Raw genomic sequence first — 20,000 nt, forward strand, 5'->3', positions numbered from 1 at the left:
GTATGTGTGTGTGTGTGTTTGTGGGTACGCCAGCGTCGGAGTGAGAGAGAACGCTGCAGTCAGTAGAAAGTAGGAAGGAAGAAATTTAAATCAATCAATTAATCTATCAATCAATCCGCGATTTTTCTTTTGTTCTAGATTGAGTCAAGACCCATCAATTACATCATCCAACATTGTTTAAAATACTAACACATTCCCCTTGACAGAATCGCTTCATATTTAGTCGTTATGGTGCTTTCAACATAACCATTTGTTGTCCGCGATCCTGTTTTCTCCCGGAGTGAGCCGGGGAGGGTTATGTGATTTGGTTGTGGGCGGGTCCTGAGCCCAGGACCGTGGATTGTTGCCAATAAAGACGTGTGAATGGCCAATCAGAATCGAGAAATTTGCATGCCGTTGTATAAAAATACTTTTATCATCCCGAGGGAAATTTGACACTGCAAACCGCTCAACATTAAACATTTAGACAGAACAGGTCACGAATAAGATTAACAAAACAAATCAAATTGCCTAAGATAAGAATAGAATAAAATAGAATAAAAATGGAATAAAATATACAGTAATAAATACAGTAAAAATATACTGAAGTCTACAGTAGGTGTAATATTGCACAGTGCTGTTTCAAAAGTAAGAGTCCAGGAAGATGGTAACTGTCACTCTGTGCTCAGTGATGCATTGAGGCACAGTGATGCATTGTATAGTCAGATGGCTGTTGGAATGAAGGACTTCCTGTGCCGTTCAGTGCTGCATTTAGGTAGTGTGAGCCTAGCACTGAACCTGCTCCTCCTGTCCGCCAAGTCTGTGTATAGTGGGTGGGAGGGGTTTTCCCTGATGGCATGGAACTTAGCAAGGCTCCTCCTCTCTGCCACCCTCGCTAGGGAGTCCAGCTCCACCCCAACCACGCTACTGGCCTTCCTGACCAGCTTATCCAGCCGGTTTGTGTCCCCTGCTCTCAGTCCGCTGCCCCAGCAGGTCACAGCTTACAAGAAGGCGCCCGCCACCACCGACTCATAGAACATCCTCAACGTCCTTGTACAGACATTGAAGGATCTCAGCCTTCTGAGGAAGTAGAGTCGGCTCTGGCCCTGCTTGTACAGTGCCCCTGCGTGTTTTGACCCGTTCAGTTTGTTGTCGATGTGCACACCGAGGTATTTGTACTCCTCAACCATGTCCACATCGACTCCCCTGATGGCAGACTGGCTGGGGCCGCCGTATCAAACCTATTGTAAAACAGGTTTAACTCATTAGCCCGGTCTACATCTCCATCCACTCCCCTTCCCCCCGCCGGTTTAATGCCGGTTATGGTCTGCATTCCAGTCCACACTTGTTTGATGTTATTGTTCTCCAGCTGGCCTTCCAACTTCCTCCTGTATTTCTCTTTGCCCTCTCTGAGGTTGATTCTCAGAAGCCCCTGAACTCGTTTGACCTCCTCCCTGTATTATGTGTGGGTCTATGTTTGTGCCCTGATCAGGCGCTCCTAATGTGATTCGTCAGGTCTAGTTGTAGTTCTCTGTCCTGGTGTTGTAGTCCCTATCGTTCTTTCCCCAGCTGTACCCACTTACAATTAACCCAGGTGTGTCTTGTCTCGTCATCCCCTCATGTATAAGTATTCTGTCTTCCCCTTTGTCTGGTGCTGAGCCTGTCTGTGTAGTATGTGTTCTTGTCTGTCGTTACTTTAGTTTATTCTTCATTTCATTCACGGTAATTATTTCATTAAATATTTCTTATAAAACTACTTTGACTGCCGTCTCCTTTGTTATGTTGCATTGACTCGACATCGAGCTTAAAGAATATCAATGACAACGTAACACCTGCGTTGAAAGGCCTCTGCTCCTCGTTCAGTAGGGCTTTGATGTCCTTAGTGACCCATGGCTTGTTATTAGGGTAGCAGGTAACAGTCCTAGATGGAACATTGGAGTCCACACAAAAGTTGATGTAGTCTGTGATGCACTCTGTGAGCCCATCAATGTCCTCTCCGTGGGGCTCACAGAGTGCCTGCCAGTCTGCGACCTCAAAGCAGCCCTGCAGTGCCTCTTTGGCCTCCTCCGACCACCTTCTCACTGTTATTTTGGTCGCAGGCTGTCTTCTGACCAGAGGCACATAACAGGGATTGAGGCGAACCAGGTTGTGGTCCGACCGGCCCAGCTGTGGTAGTGGTGAGGAGCTGTATGCCTCCTTGATGTTGGCATAAAGCAGGTCTAGGGTCCTATTTTCTCCGGTGTGGCAGCTGACGTATTGTTGGAAATTTGGTACATGAAATATGGTAGGATCGGTGTGTGTCATTTCCACCTGGGAGAGAATGGAAGCTCCATGTTCAGGTTGTAACGTGGCGTTAGTTCATCAGGCCTGCTGCTTTCTTTGGTCGAAAAAACAATCAACTTGGGTTCGGCTCTCAGTCTTGGAACTGCGACGTGGAGAATCCTTTTTGTTGAATCAAGTTTGTTCATTTTGTTGGGTAACAGTGGCTCAGGAGGTCGAGCGGTCGTCTGGTAATCTGAAGGTTCCTGGTTGGATTCCCGGCAGCGCGTCAAAGTGTCCTTGAGCGAGACGCTTAACCCCCTAACTGCTCCCGATGAGCAGGTTGGCACCTTGCACGGTCGCCTCTGCCGTGAATGTGTGAGTGAACGGGTGAATGTGAGGCATAATAATAATAATAATAATAATAATAATAATAATAATAATAATAATAATAATAATTATAATAATTCATTACATTTATATAGTGCTTTTCTAGACATTCAAAGCGCTCCCCACAATGTAGGGTGGACATTGCCTCCTTCACCACCACTGGTAGCACCCAACCTTGGGCTACATGCAGGCTCAATGGCTGCCATACACTGGCACCAGACACACATCACACTACACCAGGGGTCGGCAACCTGCGGCCTCGAGGCCGCATGCGGCTCTTTAGCCAATCAGCTGCGGCTCCCTGGCCCCCAATTTTTAACTTTTCTTTTTCTCTTATTTTGGAGATTGATGTCATACTGTGACACTGAAATGAAAAAATATTTCATCAACTAAGATATTTAGTCAACAAAAGGCTTGTCTGTATGCCTGATATGTGGTGCGAAATTTGCGAACAACGTAACATTTACTTTTAATTATATAGATTTTCCACAAATAAGGGAAGGACTCTAATAGAGCTGAATAGTTCAGGGTTTTATTTCAAAGTCGGTCTACAGACACCAGTGTTTTGTCTCCTCTTCTGTGTTTTATTAAAAAATAGGTCTACACATCCAGTATTTTTTCTCCTCTTCATAAGAGTTTGAGGTTTTCCTTTGTTATAACAGGTAAAAACAGCAATTAAAAAGTCAACATTTTTCTTTTTGTTGCTTTATAATCCCATTAATGCAACAAACTGTGTGCTATAAGTATAAAGTATAATAAATCGCAAATTACTTTGGGTATGCAATTGTCAGGCATTTTATGCTAAATGTGGGGTATGCTTGGGGATATATAAAGCGTTATACACTGTGTTATCTTCATTTTAAGGGTAAATAGGTTGTGCGGCTCCCTGAGCATTTTATTTTGTGGGACGGGGAAAAGTGGCTCTTTTGATACTAAAGTTTGCTGACCCCTGCACTACACACTGACTACCATACACTGGCACCAGACACACATCACAATACACACTGACTACCATACACTGGCACCAGACACACATCACAATACACACTGACTACCATACACTGGCACCAGGCACACATCACACACTACACAATGGCTGAACGGCTCAGGAGACAGGGATTGATGTCAGCCAATTAAGAGGAAGGGATGATTAGGTCATAAATTGTCAAGCGCTTTGGATAAAAAGCGGTTCTCTACATTTACATAAATGCATATTGTTGAATAGTGCTTACCTCCCCGTTAAAGAAGCAGAATATCGTCGCCACCAGTAAACCCTGAGAAGACAAGCAGAGACAGGCAGTGAAACACGACTCCTTCAAGTGAGTCTGTGGTGGAACCGGTTCAATCAGGTCTTCATGATCAACATGCATGTATTAGGAAAACATGTGGGTCAAAGTAATAAGAGAGGTCAGCTGTGAGGAGTGTGCTCTCATTGTGGCCAGAATCACATATAATTCTGTATCATAGCATGTATCATAGCATGTATCACCTATATCACATATATATCCATATCTGTCTGAATATACCTGCATGTAATTCTTCTATATACCTACTTATACACCTGCATATAACCCATATAACTCTGTATGATAGCATGTACAATAGTGCTTTATATACTGTATTCTTACCATATATGGTATATATCCACATCTGTCCATACCTGCATATAATCATTTTTACAAATCTGTAGATACTATATCTATCTGTACATACGCAGTACATTTCGCAGAGTAAATTTTACTCAAAATGAGTAAATTTTACTCAAAATGAGTAAATTTTACTCAAAATGAGTAAATTTTACTCAAAATGAGTAAAATTGTACTCAGTTTGAGTAAAATTGTACTCAGTTTGAGTAAAATGTACTCAGTTTGAGTAAAATTTACTCTGCGAAATTTACTGTGTATCCCTTACCTACTCTTACTAGTTACGCTGTGGGTCGGTGTGACTTAGTGCCATAGTGTCTTTATAACTGTACAGTATCTGCAGAGTATCACTGTACATAACTCTGTACACACACACATCTGGTTAGCACTATACTCAGTAGTAGTAGCCCACTCATTTATATATTGTATACCCAGTTTAATCACCTGTACATTGTATATTACTATTTGCACTGTGGTTAGATGCCAAACTTCCTTTCGTTGTACTGCACTTGTGCTGTGTGATGATGACAATACATTTGAATCTAATCTGAGCTAAGGGGACCCAAGGCCTCTTGTAATCTGTCCAGGGCGGGGGGGCCGTGGGGGAAGCGTCTATACTTCCCGCAAGCAAGTTGTCCTTTTGCACGATCTGATTGGCCACTGACGTTTCTGGTCATGTGACATGTGCGCCCAATCGTGTGACGGCAAGTTCTTTGGACGGTTAAGCTTAGGCGCTCTTTCGAAGTTGGTTAAGGTTAGAGTTTGTCTTAGAGCAGGGCGATAGACCGCCAGCCCTGATTCCAAACTCTAACCTTAACCAACTGCGAAAGAGTCGCCTAAGCTAGGCGTTAGGTCGTTTGCAGGCTGTTCGACACGGAAATGGGCTAAGACACTGCTCGTCATGCGATTGGCGCACATGTCACATGACCAGAAACGTCAGTGGCCAATCAGAGCAACGCGGAAGGACAACTTGCTTGTGGGAAGTGAAGTGGGGTCATTGGCCCTCCTATAGGTGTGAGATGTAGGCTATTGTCTTGAGATCAGACAAGGATTGTAGATTCTTCCACAAGTCCACACTGAAAGACAAATATCTATGGGTTTAATTAGCGCTCGAAAACGGGCTATACTCTGCGACTTGAGGTTGCACGCTCAGAAGACAAAGATCTCATTCTGATAAGTCGGTTGACGAGCTCAGCATTCTCAACGTCTGAGGTTAATCCGTATGGTAGGGTGTCCTCGACTTCTCGTGCAATTACTCGGGTATTTGTGATGACGAGCTCACTTTTTTAAAGTGCACATTGACAACTTGGTCAGGGGAGCTTATAGGATAAAGCGTGGCTTTTATTTTCAGGAACACATCGTGCTTTTCTTTTAATGACAAGAACACAACTTGTCCAACTTGGTCTGCGCGTGATTATGGGGATGCCGTCTTCTACATGCATGCAGCTTCCACCGGCTTACAGAGCTCACTATGTCTTTTATTACTAACTAACCACTGTACACTCTACCAATTAGTGGGCTGGGCGTCCCTGGCTGCAGCAGACTGCAACATTCATGTGTTTTTTATTCATAAAGCATTAGTAGCTAAACTACCCCTCTACCTCTGTTCCCTGCTGGACCTGAACTCAAGCAGCTAGCCGCTACGCTCCCAGAATAGTTAGCTGGGTCGTACAGAAGGGTTTGTTCTATAATGTTCTCATGGGTCGTACAGAACTGTTTGTTCTATAATGTTCTCATCAGGGGCGGATTTAGGATTGTAGGAGATCCGGGGCTTAGCCCAGATGGCCCCCCCCCCCTTTTTTTTTTTTTTTTTTGTTTTTAATATTATTTTTTTTTTTTTTTTTTTTTTTGTATTTTTTTTTTTAGTTTTTGGGCAGGCAAGGGGTGGTTTGGAGGGGGTCCGGCACAACCCCCTCCACGACAGATTTTTTTTGAATTTAATGAACCTGTACGTGCAATTTCCTGCAATATAGAGCCTTCAATCTTGACCAATAAAGCTGCTCTTTTCACTATAAAACTCAGTTAACCATAACATAGTTATGGTTAGATTTATATATTGGGGGGGGATATATCATATTTTTCATATAATCAAAAAGTGGTGGAGCAAGATCATACCTTTGCTCCCCCAAGTTCAATAGTGGGAGAGCAGAGATGCTCCGAATGCTCTTATGGCCAGGCGTCTATGATTCACTGATACAAAGTAAAATAGTGCAGTGCAATAAAATAGTTAGTCAAATAGAATAAAATAATGCAATAGTGCATTGCAATAAAATAGTTATCATCGTATTTTTTCGGGAGGCCGGTAAGGAGTGCATTACAGTAGTCGAGTTGGCTTGAGATAAAGGCATGGATCTGGTTTTCAGCGTCCTTTTGATTTATAAATGGCCGTACTTTAGCTATGTTTCTAAGGTGGAAGAATTATGCTTTTGTCAACTTGTTGATTGTGATTTAAAGCTTAGGTCTGAGTCTACCATAACACCAAGACTTAACTCACTCAAATACAGTTAGCAGCTGGATAGACCACAGATGGAAATTAGCTTCTGCTAAATCTGGTGCAAACATATTTTCATGTAACAATGATGAATTGTAAAAAAAAAAAAAAAAAAAAAAAAAACATTTTTTTATTTTTTTTTTATTTTTTTTTAAATAGATTCGGGGCTTTTCAGAATACATCCGGGGCTTGAGCCCAGGTAGCCACCCCCTAGCTCCGCCCCTGGTTCTCATGGTTCGTACAGAACTGTTTGTTCTATAATGTTCTCATGACTTGTACAGAACTGTTTGTTCTATAATGTTCTCATGGTTCGTACAGAACTGTTTGTTCTATAATGTTCTCATGGCTCATAGTTCATACAGAACTGTTTGTTCTATAATGTTCTCATGGCTCATACAGAACTGTTTGTTCTATAATGTTCTCATGGGTCGTACAGAACTGTTTGTTCTATAATGTTCTCATGGGTCGTACAGAACGGTTTGTTCTATAATGTTCTCATGGCTCATACAGAACAGTTTGTTCTATAATGTTCTCATGGCTCATACAGAACTGTTTGTTCTATAATGTTCTCATGGGTCGTACAGAACTGTTTGTTCTATAATGTTCTCATGGGTCGTACAGAACGGTTTGTTCTATAATGTTCTCATGGCTCATACAGAACAGTTTGTTCTATAATGTTCTCATGGCTCATACAGAACTGTTTGTTCTATAATGTTCTCATGGCTCGTACAGAACTGTTTGTTCTATAATGTTCTCATGGCTCATACAGAACTGTTTGTTCTATAATGTTCTCATGGGTCGTACAGAACTGTTTGTTCTATAATGTTCTCATGGGTCGTACAGAACGGTTTGTTCTATAATGTTCTCATGGCTCATACAGAACAGTTTGTTCTATAATGTTCTCATGGCTCATACAGAACTGTTTGTTCTATAATGTTCTCATGGCTCGTACAGAACTGTTTGTTCTATAATGTTCTCATGGCTCATACAGAACGGTTTGTTCTATAATGTTCTCATGGCTCATACAGAACAGTTTGTTATATAATGTTCTCATGGCTCATACAGAACAGTTTGTTATATAATGTTCTCATGGCTCATACAGAACTGTTTGTTCTATAATGTTCTCATAGTTCATACAGAACTGTTTGTTCTATAATGTTCTCATGACTTGTACAGAACTGTTTGTTCTATAATGTTCTCATAGTTCATACAGAACTGTTTGTTCTATAATGTTCTCATGGGTCGTACAGAACGGTTTGTTCTATAATGTTCTCATGGTTCGTACAGAACGGTTTGTTCTATAATGTTCTCATGGGTCGTACAGAACTGTTTGTTCTCTAATGTTCTCATGGCTCATACAGAACAGTTTGTTCTATAATGTTCTCATGACTTGTACAGGTTCTCCTGTCAACACCACCAGTCCTCCCACGTGACAGGCTCCTCATTCACTTCCATTCATTATAGGGACCTAGTGTAAATATCGTAGGCTACCTCTGAAGTATAAACAAAACTATATAGCAATATTATTCTGTATAATATATCTTTCTATGTCAAAGGTACTTTTATTAAATTATTTAGCTAATGTGGCCATTTTCAATTGATCAGTAAAGGAACTATTTCTCACTTGAGGTGTATTTTGACCAGCTGTCAACTTCTCACAGAATGTTTAGAACCTTTCCTCCAGCAAGGCAGCAGGTAACCATGGTAACCACCCCTCAAACATCCCACGCAAGGCAAAGATACACAGCACACTCAAACCTACGACAAACTAACCAGATCCACTTTTATTTTTCCAACGGTAATACATCTGTAAAGACACATCAAATGCCAAAACAAGCGTGTACCTTTGACTCAGAATCATCTGTTTTGTTGAAGTCTACGCAGCAGTAGTTTGTTTATACTTCAGAGACGTATAATATTTAGACTAGGTCCCCAAAATGAATGGAAGTAGATGAGCCTGACACGTGGGGGAAATGGTAGCGCTGACAGCGGACGACAGGGTCAGCCAGAGACATTTATTACCACGGTTTAGACGGCAAGGCTGCAAAACCTGTTCTGGAGTATCGGTGACTCACTACGATAAGGCCACAACATGGCGTCAACACTATGCAACCTGGCCAAACTCTGGTAATAAATGGCTCTGGCTTCTAAGCTTACTGGTATGTGCACTTACATAATAAGTTCTAGTAATAGTGCTGTCAAATTTAACTAATTAATCTCACAATTTTCTGTAATTAATCTAGATTAATCTAGATTAAAAATAACATTTTTCTATTTAAGACCGAAGCTTGTAACAGATATTTACTTGAGTAAAATCATGGAATTAATGTAAAATCAACACAAAGAAAGTATATTTAGATTCAAAGACTATTTTAATAGCTTTCTTTGAATAGTTTCTTTCCTGTGAAATACAAATGTTCAACAAAACCATCAACATTGACTCAGATAGAACTCTTTCTTATATCCGCGGCGCTAAAATTGAAGATTTTTCACTCCATAGATTAATCTAGATACATTTATTTTAATGCTTTAAATAATTTAAATTAATCTCCAAAGTTAAAGCATTAATTTTGACAGCCCTAGAAGTGACCCTTTACATAAGAACGTCTATCTGGCATGAGGGTGTGCATGATGTAGTCGTGGTGTAAAAAGTACCCAGAAATTATACTTAAGTGAAAGTATGGGTACCGTCTCAAAATCGTACTCTAGTAAAAGTCAGAGTATCTGGCTAAAAACACACTTGAGTAAAAGTCAAAAAGTTTCTACTTTTAAATGTACTTAAGTACTAAAAAGTAAAAGTAAATATTTTTTTCTGGGCAATGAAATGTTCCGTTTCGTCCTCTTCATCACTCGTACTATCACTCGTTTGTGGCCATCGTCTGTAGCTCGTCACTCTGACTGTCTATTCTTCTGATAGCAGGTGTTTAATCAAAGATCCCCGCTTTCCAGTCTGCGTGTACCGCTTCCGCAACGGATTCTATTTCCGGGGTTGCCCTGATTGGCCGTGCCGGCCACGTGACACGCCGCGGCCAATCAGGGCAACCCCGGAAATAGAATCCGTTGCGGAAGCGGTACACGCTTCCAGTCTTGCACAAGGACCAATCAGCATGGGTATGGGCGGGTTCATTTTCCATTGATGGGGCTTTGATTGGCTGTTTTTAAATAAAGGCGGCCTGTTTTTAAATAAAGGCGGCTTGTTTTTAAATAAAAGGCGGCCACAGGATTATTAACGTTAACGTTAGTTTGGCCAGAGAGACAAATATACTAATTAAAATAGTTGGACCTGCGAGATTTGTATTTTGTACTTTGTACGTCTGCATTTTAAATGTAAGGAGTAAAAAGTATGTTTTTTTTCTCTGAAATGTAATTGAGTAAAAGTACAAGTATAGAAACCTAATAATACTTGAGTAAAGTACAAATCCCCTAAAACAGTACTTAAGTATTGTGACGAAGTACAATTACTCAAGTACTTTACACCCCTGCACCTCCCCGGCCAGGCGGGTCTCCTACCTGGTGGTAGGGCTGAGCCCAAACGTTGGAACGTTCGGACCTTCGTTCATTACGTTGGCATTCGAATTCTAAATCAACATTCAAATTTTTATTTTTAATACACTTTTAAATAAAAAAAAATGTTAATATTTTTTTTTATGTGTCTATTCATTCTGTTTAAACCAATGGGGTTTTTCTTCACAGTTGCAGATAAAGATTAGGCTACACTAATATTATAGTATTAAAAACTGATGAGTTACGTTCATTAAAGAAAGTTGATTTAATAAAAAAAATATATACTAATTGAATCAGATTAATCACTTTATTCAAATTGAGGATTTAGTTTGACGATATTTATATATACAAAAAATAATAATAATAAAAAAAAAAATTTAAATAAAAAAATTTAAATGAAAAACGAAGGTTCAATCGTCCGTTCGAAAAACCCTGACGAAGTTCGAATCCCAAAAACAGGCTTCGGGGAAACAGCCCTACCTGGTAGTGCATGAGGCTGTGCATGAGGTACCGTAAATCCTCAAATATAAGACGGGTCTTGTATTTACCTCAGCTGCAAAGAGCACCAGGCCTTTATTAGAGAGAGGCTTATATAAGAGGCAGGCCTTAATTTCTAAAAATGACACTCATGGACATAATCCCTTCATTTTCAGACTTTTATTGCATTATTATTATTATTATTATTATTATTATTATTATTATTATTATTATTATTATTATTATTATTATTATTATTATTATTATTATTATTATTATTATTATTATTATTATTATTATTATTATTATTATTATTATTATTTTTTTTTTTATTTGTTTTTTTTTTTTTTATTTTTTTTTATACGTACATTGTCTGTCTACATTTATTTAGACTAGCATTGGTATTTAAATATTGAGTGCAGTTGAGTAATTGTGGGATTAACGTAATTCACACACTGAAGTTGGAACTGTCTATACTAGGTTGTGGGGTCCGGGGACGGTTTAGCGTGTGGTACCTTCTCGACTCCCTCCGTCGAATCGAGTTGTTGACATGCAGTAGCTTTAGCTACTAACGTTATCATAGCATCATGATCTGTAATGTGTCAACTGGACAACGCCAGCCTCGCCTGCCAACGCCATATAGATAGCGAACGTTAACGTTTGCAAACGAAGTCAACGTCATCCAGCCGACACCACATATCTAGATATTATGACAACGTTAGCTAGCGGCTAGCGCTAAAGCTAACCAGAGGGAAACGTTAATGTACGGTAGTCAGTGTAGCGGGAGGCAGCACTTGATTTCCATTGGCAAGAGTTTATCTCATTCTATATCACGGCACGAAAAATAAAATAAATACTTTTTTTTGCGACCTTATAATAGAGACCGGCCTGTGTTTGTCTAAATGCATCAAACCCCCCGGCCATTATGAGAGGCCCCTCCTTTATCGGAGGTCCCTCCTCTATTTGAGGATTTACGGTAGTCTCCTACCTGGTAGTGCATGAGGATGTGTATGAGGTAGTGTAGTCTCTACTGTACCTGGTAGTGCATGAGGATGTGCATGAGGTAGTGTAGTCTCTACTGTACCTGGTAGTGCATGAGGATGTACATGATGAGGTAGTGTAGTCTCTACTGTACCTGGTAGTGCATGAGGATGTACATGATGAGGTAGTGTAGTCTCTACCTGGTAGTGCATGAGGATGTGCATGAGGTAGTGTAGTGTCTACCTGGTAGTGCATGAGGATGTACATGATGAGGTAGTGTAGTCTCTACTGTACCTGGTAGTGCATGAGGATGTACATGATGAGGTAGTGTAGTCTCTACCTGGTAGTGCATGAGGATGTACATGATGAGGTAGTGTAGTCTCTACTGTACCTGGTAGTGCATGAGGATGTACATGATGAGGTAGTGTAGTCTCTACCTGGTAGTGCATGAGGATGTGCATGAGGTAGTGTAGTCTCTACCTGGTAGTGCATGAGGATGTACATGATGAGGTAGTGTAGTCTCTACTGTACCTGGTAGTGCATGAGGAGGTGCATGCTGGGTAGTGTAGTGTCTACCTGGTAGTGCATGAGGATGTACATGATGAGGTAGTGTAGTCTCTACTGTACCTGGTAGTGCATGAGGAGGTGCATGATGAGGTAGTGTAGTCTCTACCTGGTAGTGCATGAGGATGTGCATGATGAGGTAGTGTAGTCTCTACCTGGTAGTGCATGAGGATGTGCATGATGAGGTAGTGTAGTCTCTACTGTACCTGGTAGTGCATGAGGATGTGCATGATGAGGTAGTGTAGTCTCTACTGTACCTGGTAGTGCATGAGGATGTGCATGCTGGGTAGTGTAGTGTCTACCTGGTAGTGCATGAGGATGTACATGATGAGGTAGTGTAGTCTCTACTGTACCTGGTAGTGCATGAGGAGGTGCATGCTGGGTAGTGTAGTGTCTACCTGGTAGTGCATGAGGATGTACATGATGAGGTAGTGTAGTCTCTACTGTACCTGGTAGTGCATGAGGATGTACATGATGAGGTAGTGTAGTCTCTACCTGGTAGTGCATGAGGAGGTGCATGCTGGGTAGTGTAGTGTCTACCTGGTAGTGCATGAGGATGTACATGATGAGGTAGTGTAGTCTCTACTGTACCTGGTAGTGCATGAGGAGGTGCATGCTGGGTAGTGTAGTGTCTACCTGGTAGTGCATGAGGATGTACATGATGAGGTAGTGTAGTCTCTACCTGGTAGTGCATGAGGAGGTGCATGCTGGGTAGTGTAGTCTCCTACCTGGTAGTGCATGAGGATGTGCATCACGTAGTCGTACACCTCCCCGGCCAGCCGGTTCTCCGGCCTCCAGGGGAAGATGACGAACTGGATGCCCAGCAGAGGCACCAGGATCAGGGTGGCGCGCACGGCCTTCATGTACATGTTGGACTCCGCCCGGTGGGTGTCGCGCAGCTTGGTCACCAGCACGCGCACGATGTTGAGCAGAAAGAACAGGTTCACCTGGAGCAAATCAACAGACCAACAAACTGATAAACAAACAGAACTCATGACAACACACATGTATAACCCATCTCTGGTTCCCAGCGCGGGGAAACCAAACCATTCAACGGGGGACCGGAGCTCAATCAGCGCCAGACCCGAGGATAGTCGGGTTTTTTCATCGTTATTTCTTTTATTCGATATTTCCATTCATTACAGGCACACGGACATCTGCGTTAACGCGGGGAATCATCCGGAGAATGCCAAAGTGCAATACCGGCCGCATCCTCCCAGGTGGCAGTATCGAGCACCCTTTGTAACCTTATATCTTGTCCTGCGCTGCATACATCACACATAAAACCTCCAACCTGGCAACAAAAACCTCAATCAAAGTTATTCTAATGAGTGAATGCATGAAAAGTCCTTCTTCCCATCTCATTTCTATTCTTGGTCAAACAGATGGATGTTTCGTCTCTTCTTCTCGTTCCGTTGACTTGATGTTTGTCACCAAACCAACAGCAGTTTGTTCTTTTAATGCAAACCGGCTCCACATGGCAGCATTCCTGAAATCAGTGCCAGAGAACGTTTGTCCCACATGTCTCCACCCGTGTGGTCCATCCCCTCCCAGCATGCAGTTCACTCACCCCCCTACAGTATGTGTTCTCTCTCTCTCTCCTCTCTTCTCTACCGTATGTGGTTATGTCTCTCAAACAAACACCCGGTCCTCTGTTTCATCTATTGTGAAAGAGCTCTCTCTAATGTGGCGCGCGGCGTGTTGATGTCACGTAACGTCAAGAGCCGGCTGCAAGTTCTCCCGCCAAGATGTTTTACGCCTCACTGTATGCATCCGCACTACTCTTTTCTGTCGATGCTCTGTCTCTCTCGCTCTCTCTCTCTCTCTCTCTCTCTCTCTCTCTCTCTCTCTCTCTCTCTCTCTCTCTCTCTCTTCTCTTCTCTACATTATGTGGTTCTCTCTTCTCTTCTCTTCTCTACAGTATGTGGTTATCTCTCTCTCTTCTCTACATTATGTGGTTCTCTCTCTCTCTCTCTCTCTCTCTCTCTCTCCTCTCTCTCTCTCTCTCTCTCTCTCTCTCTCTCTCTCTCTCTCTCTCTTCTACCTCTGAACCACACTCTATTCAAAACGAACAACTGACTCGGGATCAGTACTCCCACCTAATAGGGAGGTGTAGTCTGACGTCGCTTTGGACCGCCCGCAAGGTCCACCCGTATAGGGATTCATCATTGGGAAAATGGATTTTGGGCTATTGTAACAATTCTGCCGCATGGAAATTGAAAAGCTTTCCATTTTTGCACACAATTGGTTCCCTTCTATCACTAACATTATTGTTTAAGCATTTTTGGTTGAAATAAAATTCGACGATTTTTTTCTTATCATTAATTGAGAATATTTTCATGTTGCGCTATAGATTGTGGATGAATACGCACAGAAAGGTACACCGTGCAAATTGTAACGCTGTATTTGTTTTAAACGAGACAATTTAGAAATGGGCAATGGGGAAATACATTGCGTTGGACAGAGGGTGGAATGCGATAAAAACAGCAATGAAGTAACCACTACACCTCCCTATAGACCAGGAAGTAACCACTACACCTCCCTATAGACCAGAATGTAATCACTATATATATCTATGGTAATCACTACACCTCCCTATAGACCAGGAAGTAACCACTACACCTCCCTATAGACCAGGATGTAATCACTATATATATCTATGGTAATCACTACACCTCCCTATAGACCAGGAAGTAACCACTACACCTCCCTATAGACCAGGATGTAACCACTACACATCCCTATAGACCAGGAAGTAACAACACTACACTTCCCTATATACCAGGAAGTAACCACTACACCTCCCTATAGACCAGGACGTAACCACACTACACCTCCCTATAGACCAGGAAGTAACCACACTACACTTCCCTATAGACCAGGAAGTAACCACTACACCTCCCTATAGACCAGGAAGTAACCACTACACCTCCCTATAGACCAGGAAGTAACCACTACACCTCCCTATGGACCAGGAAGTAACCACTACACCTCCCTATAGACCAGGAAGTAACCACTACACCTCCCTATAGACCAGGAAGTAACCACTACACCTCCCTATAGACCAGGAAGTAACCACTACACCTCCCTATAGACCAGGAAGTAACCACTACACCTCCCTATAGACCAGGAAGTAACCACTACACCTCCCTATAGACCAGGAAGTAACCACACTACACCTCCCTATAGACCAGGAAGTAACCACTACACCTCCCTATAGACCAGGAAGTAACCACACTACACCTCCCTATAGACCAGGAAGTAACCACTACACCTCCCTATAGACCAGGAAGTAACCACTACACCTCCCTATAGACCAGGAAGTAACCACTACACCTCCCTATGGACCAGGAAGTAACCACTACACCTCCCTATAGACCAGGAAGTAACCACTACACCTCCCTATAGACCAGGAAGTAACCACTACACCTCCCTATAGACCAGGAAGTAACCACTACACCTCCCTATAGACCAGGAAGTAACCACTACACCTCCCTATAGACCAGGAAGTAACCACTACACCTCCCTATAGACCAGGAAGTAACCACACTACACCTCCCTATAGACCAGGAAGTAACCACTACACCTCCCTATAGACCAGGAAGTAACCACACTACACCTCCCTATAGACCAGGAAGTAACCACTACACCTCCCTATAGACCAGGAAGTAACCACTACACCTCCCTATAGACCAGGAAGTAACCACTACACCTCCCTATAGACCAGGAAGTAACCACACCACACCTCCCTATGAACCAGGAAGTAACCACTACACCTCCCTATAGACCAGGAAGTAACGACTACACCTCCCTATATACCAGGAAGTAACCACACTACACCTCCCTATAGACCGGGAAGTAACCACTACACCTCCCTATATACCAGGAAGTAACCACTACACCTCCCTATAGACCAGGAAGTAACCACTACACCTCCCTATAGACCAGGAAGTAACCACTACACCTCCCTATAGACCAGGAAGTAACCACACTACACCTCCCTATAGACCAGGAAGTAACCACTACACCTCCCTATAGACCAGGAAGTAACCACTACACCTCCCTATAGACCAGGAAGTAACCACTACACCTCCCTATAGACCAGGAAGTAACCACTACACCTCCCTATAGACCAGGAAGTAACCACTACACCTCCCTATAGACCAGGAAGTAACCACTACACCTCCCTATAGACCAGGAAGTAACCACTACACCTCCCTATAGACCAGGAAGTAACCACTACACCTCCATATAGACCAGGAAGTAACCACTACACCTCCCTATGGACCAGGAAGTAACCACTACACCTCCCTATAGACCAGGAAGTAACCACTACACCTCCCTATAGACCAGGAAGTAACCCCTACACCTCCCTATAGACCAGGAAGTAACCACTACAGCTCCCTATAGACCAGGAAGTAACCACTACAGCTCCCTATAGACCAGGAAGTAACCACTACACCTCCCTATAGACCAGGAAGTAACCACACTACACCTCCCTATAGACCAGGAAGTAACCACTACACCTCCCTATAGACCAGGAAGTAACCACTACACCTCCCTATGGACCAGGAAGTAACCACTACACCTCCCTATAGACCAGGAAGTAACCACTACACCTCCCTATGGACCAGGAAGTAACCACTACACCTCCCTATAGACCAGGAAGTAACCACTACACCTCCCTATAGACCAGGAAGTAACCACTACACCTCCCTATAGACCAGGAAGTAACCACTACACCTCCCTATAGACCAGGAAGTAACCACTACACCTCCCTATAGACCAGGAAGTAACCACTACACCTCCCTATAGACCAGGAAGTAACCACTACACCTCCCTATAGACCAGGAAGTAACCACTACACCTCCCTATAGACCAGTCAGTAACCACTACACCTCCCTATAGACCAGTCAGTAACCTCCCTATAGACCAGGAAGTAACCACTACACCTCCCTATTACTATGAAGAGGGTGAACAACAGACTTACGAGCAGTGCTGCCATGATGGGGCCGTGGACCGCGTAGAGGAGGTGTGTCTCCACGCTCATCCAGCAGCTGCAGGAAAAGAAGAGACAGTCAGTTCTCTCTCTCTCTCTCTCTCTCTCTCTCTCTCTCTCTCTCTCTCTCTCTCTCTCTCTCTCTCTCTCTCTCTCTCTCTCTCTCTCTCTCTCTCTCTCTCTCTCTCTCTCTCTCTCTCTCTCATTTCTATTCTTGGTCAAACAGATGGATGTTTCGTCTCTTCTTCTCGTTCCGTTGACTCGATGTTTGTCACCAAACCAACAGCAGTTTGTTCTTTTAATGCAAACCGGCTCCACATGGCAGCGTTCCTGAAATCAGTGCCAGAGAACGTTTGTCCCACATGTCTCCACCCGTGTGGTCCATCCCCTCCCAGCATGCAGTTCACCCCCCCCTACAGTATGTGGTTCTCTCTCTCTCTCTCTCTCTCTCTCTCTCTCTCTCTCTCTCTCTCTCTATTTTCACCTTATTTTTTAGCACTTGCTTGTATTTAAATTGTAATTTTTTTAGTTAAGTATCGTGTGATTTTGTGTGAAGGGTGGACTAGCAAAGTAAGATTTTCATTGTACGGCAAACCGTCTGTTTAACTGTGCACATGACAATCTCTCTCTCTCTCTCTCTCTCTCTCTTGCTCAAGAGCAACGGCAGGAAACCTAACTTATCTTTTGGCGTGGGAGGAAACCGAGGTACCTGGAGGAAACCCACGCAAACACTGGGAGAGAACATGCAAACTCCACACAGAAAGGCCCCCTGCTGGGGCTTGAACCCAGGACCTTCTTGCTGTGAGGCAACGGTGAACCACTGCACCGCCGTTTTTCTATGCCTTTCAAGTGCAAGTCATCTTGGAGTGTTCTTTACGCTGTTCAGGTATAAACATCATCTCTAGAACATTATTCGTCTTCCCATTCGTCTTATTTTTTTTTTATCTACTTTTTCTCCTCCTATTTTTCCTGTATTTTTCTCCCATCCCAATTTAGTCGTTATGCCAATTCCCCCCTCCCCTTCCTGGTGTGTTGCGCGCATGTGCCCCCCACCGGTCGGTCTAGGGAGCCCTGAAGTCTATCACATGCTTCCTCCGATACATAGGAGACAGCCAGCAGCCTCTTTTCACCTGACAGCGAGGACTCTCATTGGTGAAGTGTAACACGTGGCAGGATCACACTACCTTCACCAGTTCCCTCCCTCGCTGTGCAGGCGCCCTGACCGACCTGTAGGAGTCGCTGTTTACAACGACCAGAATACCACCCACCGGCTTCCCACCCGCTGACACTGCCAATTGTGTCTGTATGACGACCGACCAAGCCGGAGGCAACGCTGACAGCCGGATTCGATACCAGTGTCTCTGCCGGAGTCATTTAGCTGAACGCTTTTATCCAAAACGACTTTTATCCAAAGTTCAGCAGGAAAGGTACCTACAACTCTGGCAGCTAAGGGTCAGCAACACTGTTCATCAAACAGTGTCGAACTTGAGTGCTATAGTCTTGAGTGCATGGTAGTAGACATATTAGCATAGTAGGTAGTAATATAGTAGCAAAGTGCATGATAGTAAAAGACTACAGTATTTATTTATTATTATAATATTTATTTATACAGGATACAGGATGTATTGACCGCCATGCAGCTACGCATGACGTTCAAAAACTAGCAATTCTATAGCAGCAAAATTATGAAAAGAAATAACAAGTGGAAATCATTTTCACATTTTATTTCAGGTACAGCGTTATTCGCTTAGAGACCGGCGCTGATGAGTGCGTTCCAATGGGCAGACGATTAATTCACTCGCGGAAAAAAAATTAAAAAATAAAACTGCGACTGTTCAAAACAATCCTTGTCAGGTAATCACGAGTCTGCGATTACATTAGAACATTCTGAACCAATGTTTTGACTATTTCCGTTCAGTTTAAACACTGAAAACACCGTGAGAAATGGTACGCCTGAAAGCGCTAAAGCTCTGGATGGTTCCCTCCCTTTAGTACTATAGGCCCTTAGTGCGACAACAGGGTTCTACCTCAATTCACTTTCCTTTCGATTCATTCAAAATGTGAAAAGAAACTGCCATTCACTCTGTTGTTGCTTAATAGTTTGGACATGGCAACCTTATTGGAACAAAACCAGTTTCAATACTGGAACATTTTAAGAAAGGCCCACTTCCTGAATTCATAGTGGATCGAGCACAACCCTGGAAAAGAGGAAAAGGAAGGCTGATAATGAGACGCGGTAACGTAACAAGTAACGTAACTAGTAACGTGACTAATTACTTTGATACAAAGTCATCAGTAAAGTCATTTTGATTGACTTTCTAAAGGAGTAATCGGTAATAACTGACTAATTACACTTCCTGAGTAACTGGTGTTGGTATCAATCAGGGATGTCGGGATTCATTGGTTTCACTCTAATCGCGGTTACAAAACGTCACGACAGCTTCTGGTGGGATCACACACACACACACACACACAGACACACACACACACACACACACACACATGCACCCCCCCCCCCCACCCCCCCACACACACACGGTCGGGATCAATTCAATCAATTCAATCAAGTCAACATCTGAACAGAAGCGGCTGGCTGCGTGCCGGTGGGAGAGCATCCATTCTCATTGGCTGGTCAGTAGGTCGGAAGGTACGACCCTGTTCACACGGCAAAAACGTTTCTCGGCGTTTGAATTCCAAAGAAAGTCCACTTCCT

The 20,000-nt window shown here is 43.0% G+C and overlaps 1 protein-coding gene across 1 annotated transcript in view; it reads right to left on the minus strand.

Annotated features, from left to right (window-relative positions):
- The window catches only part of calcr (calcitonin receptor), a 133,600-nt gene that overhangs the window by 7,969 nt on the left and 105,631 nt on the right, over positions 1-20,000 (minus strand). Inside the window, 3 exon segments of the mRNA XM_084327487.1 lie at positions 3,861-3,902; positions 13,017-13,235; positions 17,279-17,345. Coding sequence (XP_084183613.1) covers positions 3,861-3,902; positions 13,017-13,235; positions 17,279-17,345 — 328 coding nt within the window.

The sequence above is a fragment of the Notolepis coatsorum genome (genome assembly GCF_963971535.1).
Source record: "Notolepis coatsorum genome assembly, chromosome: 13".
Taxonomy (NCBI): Eukaryota; Metazoa; Chordata; class Actinopteri; order Aulopiformes; family Paralepididae; genus Notolepis; species Notolepis coatsorum.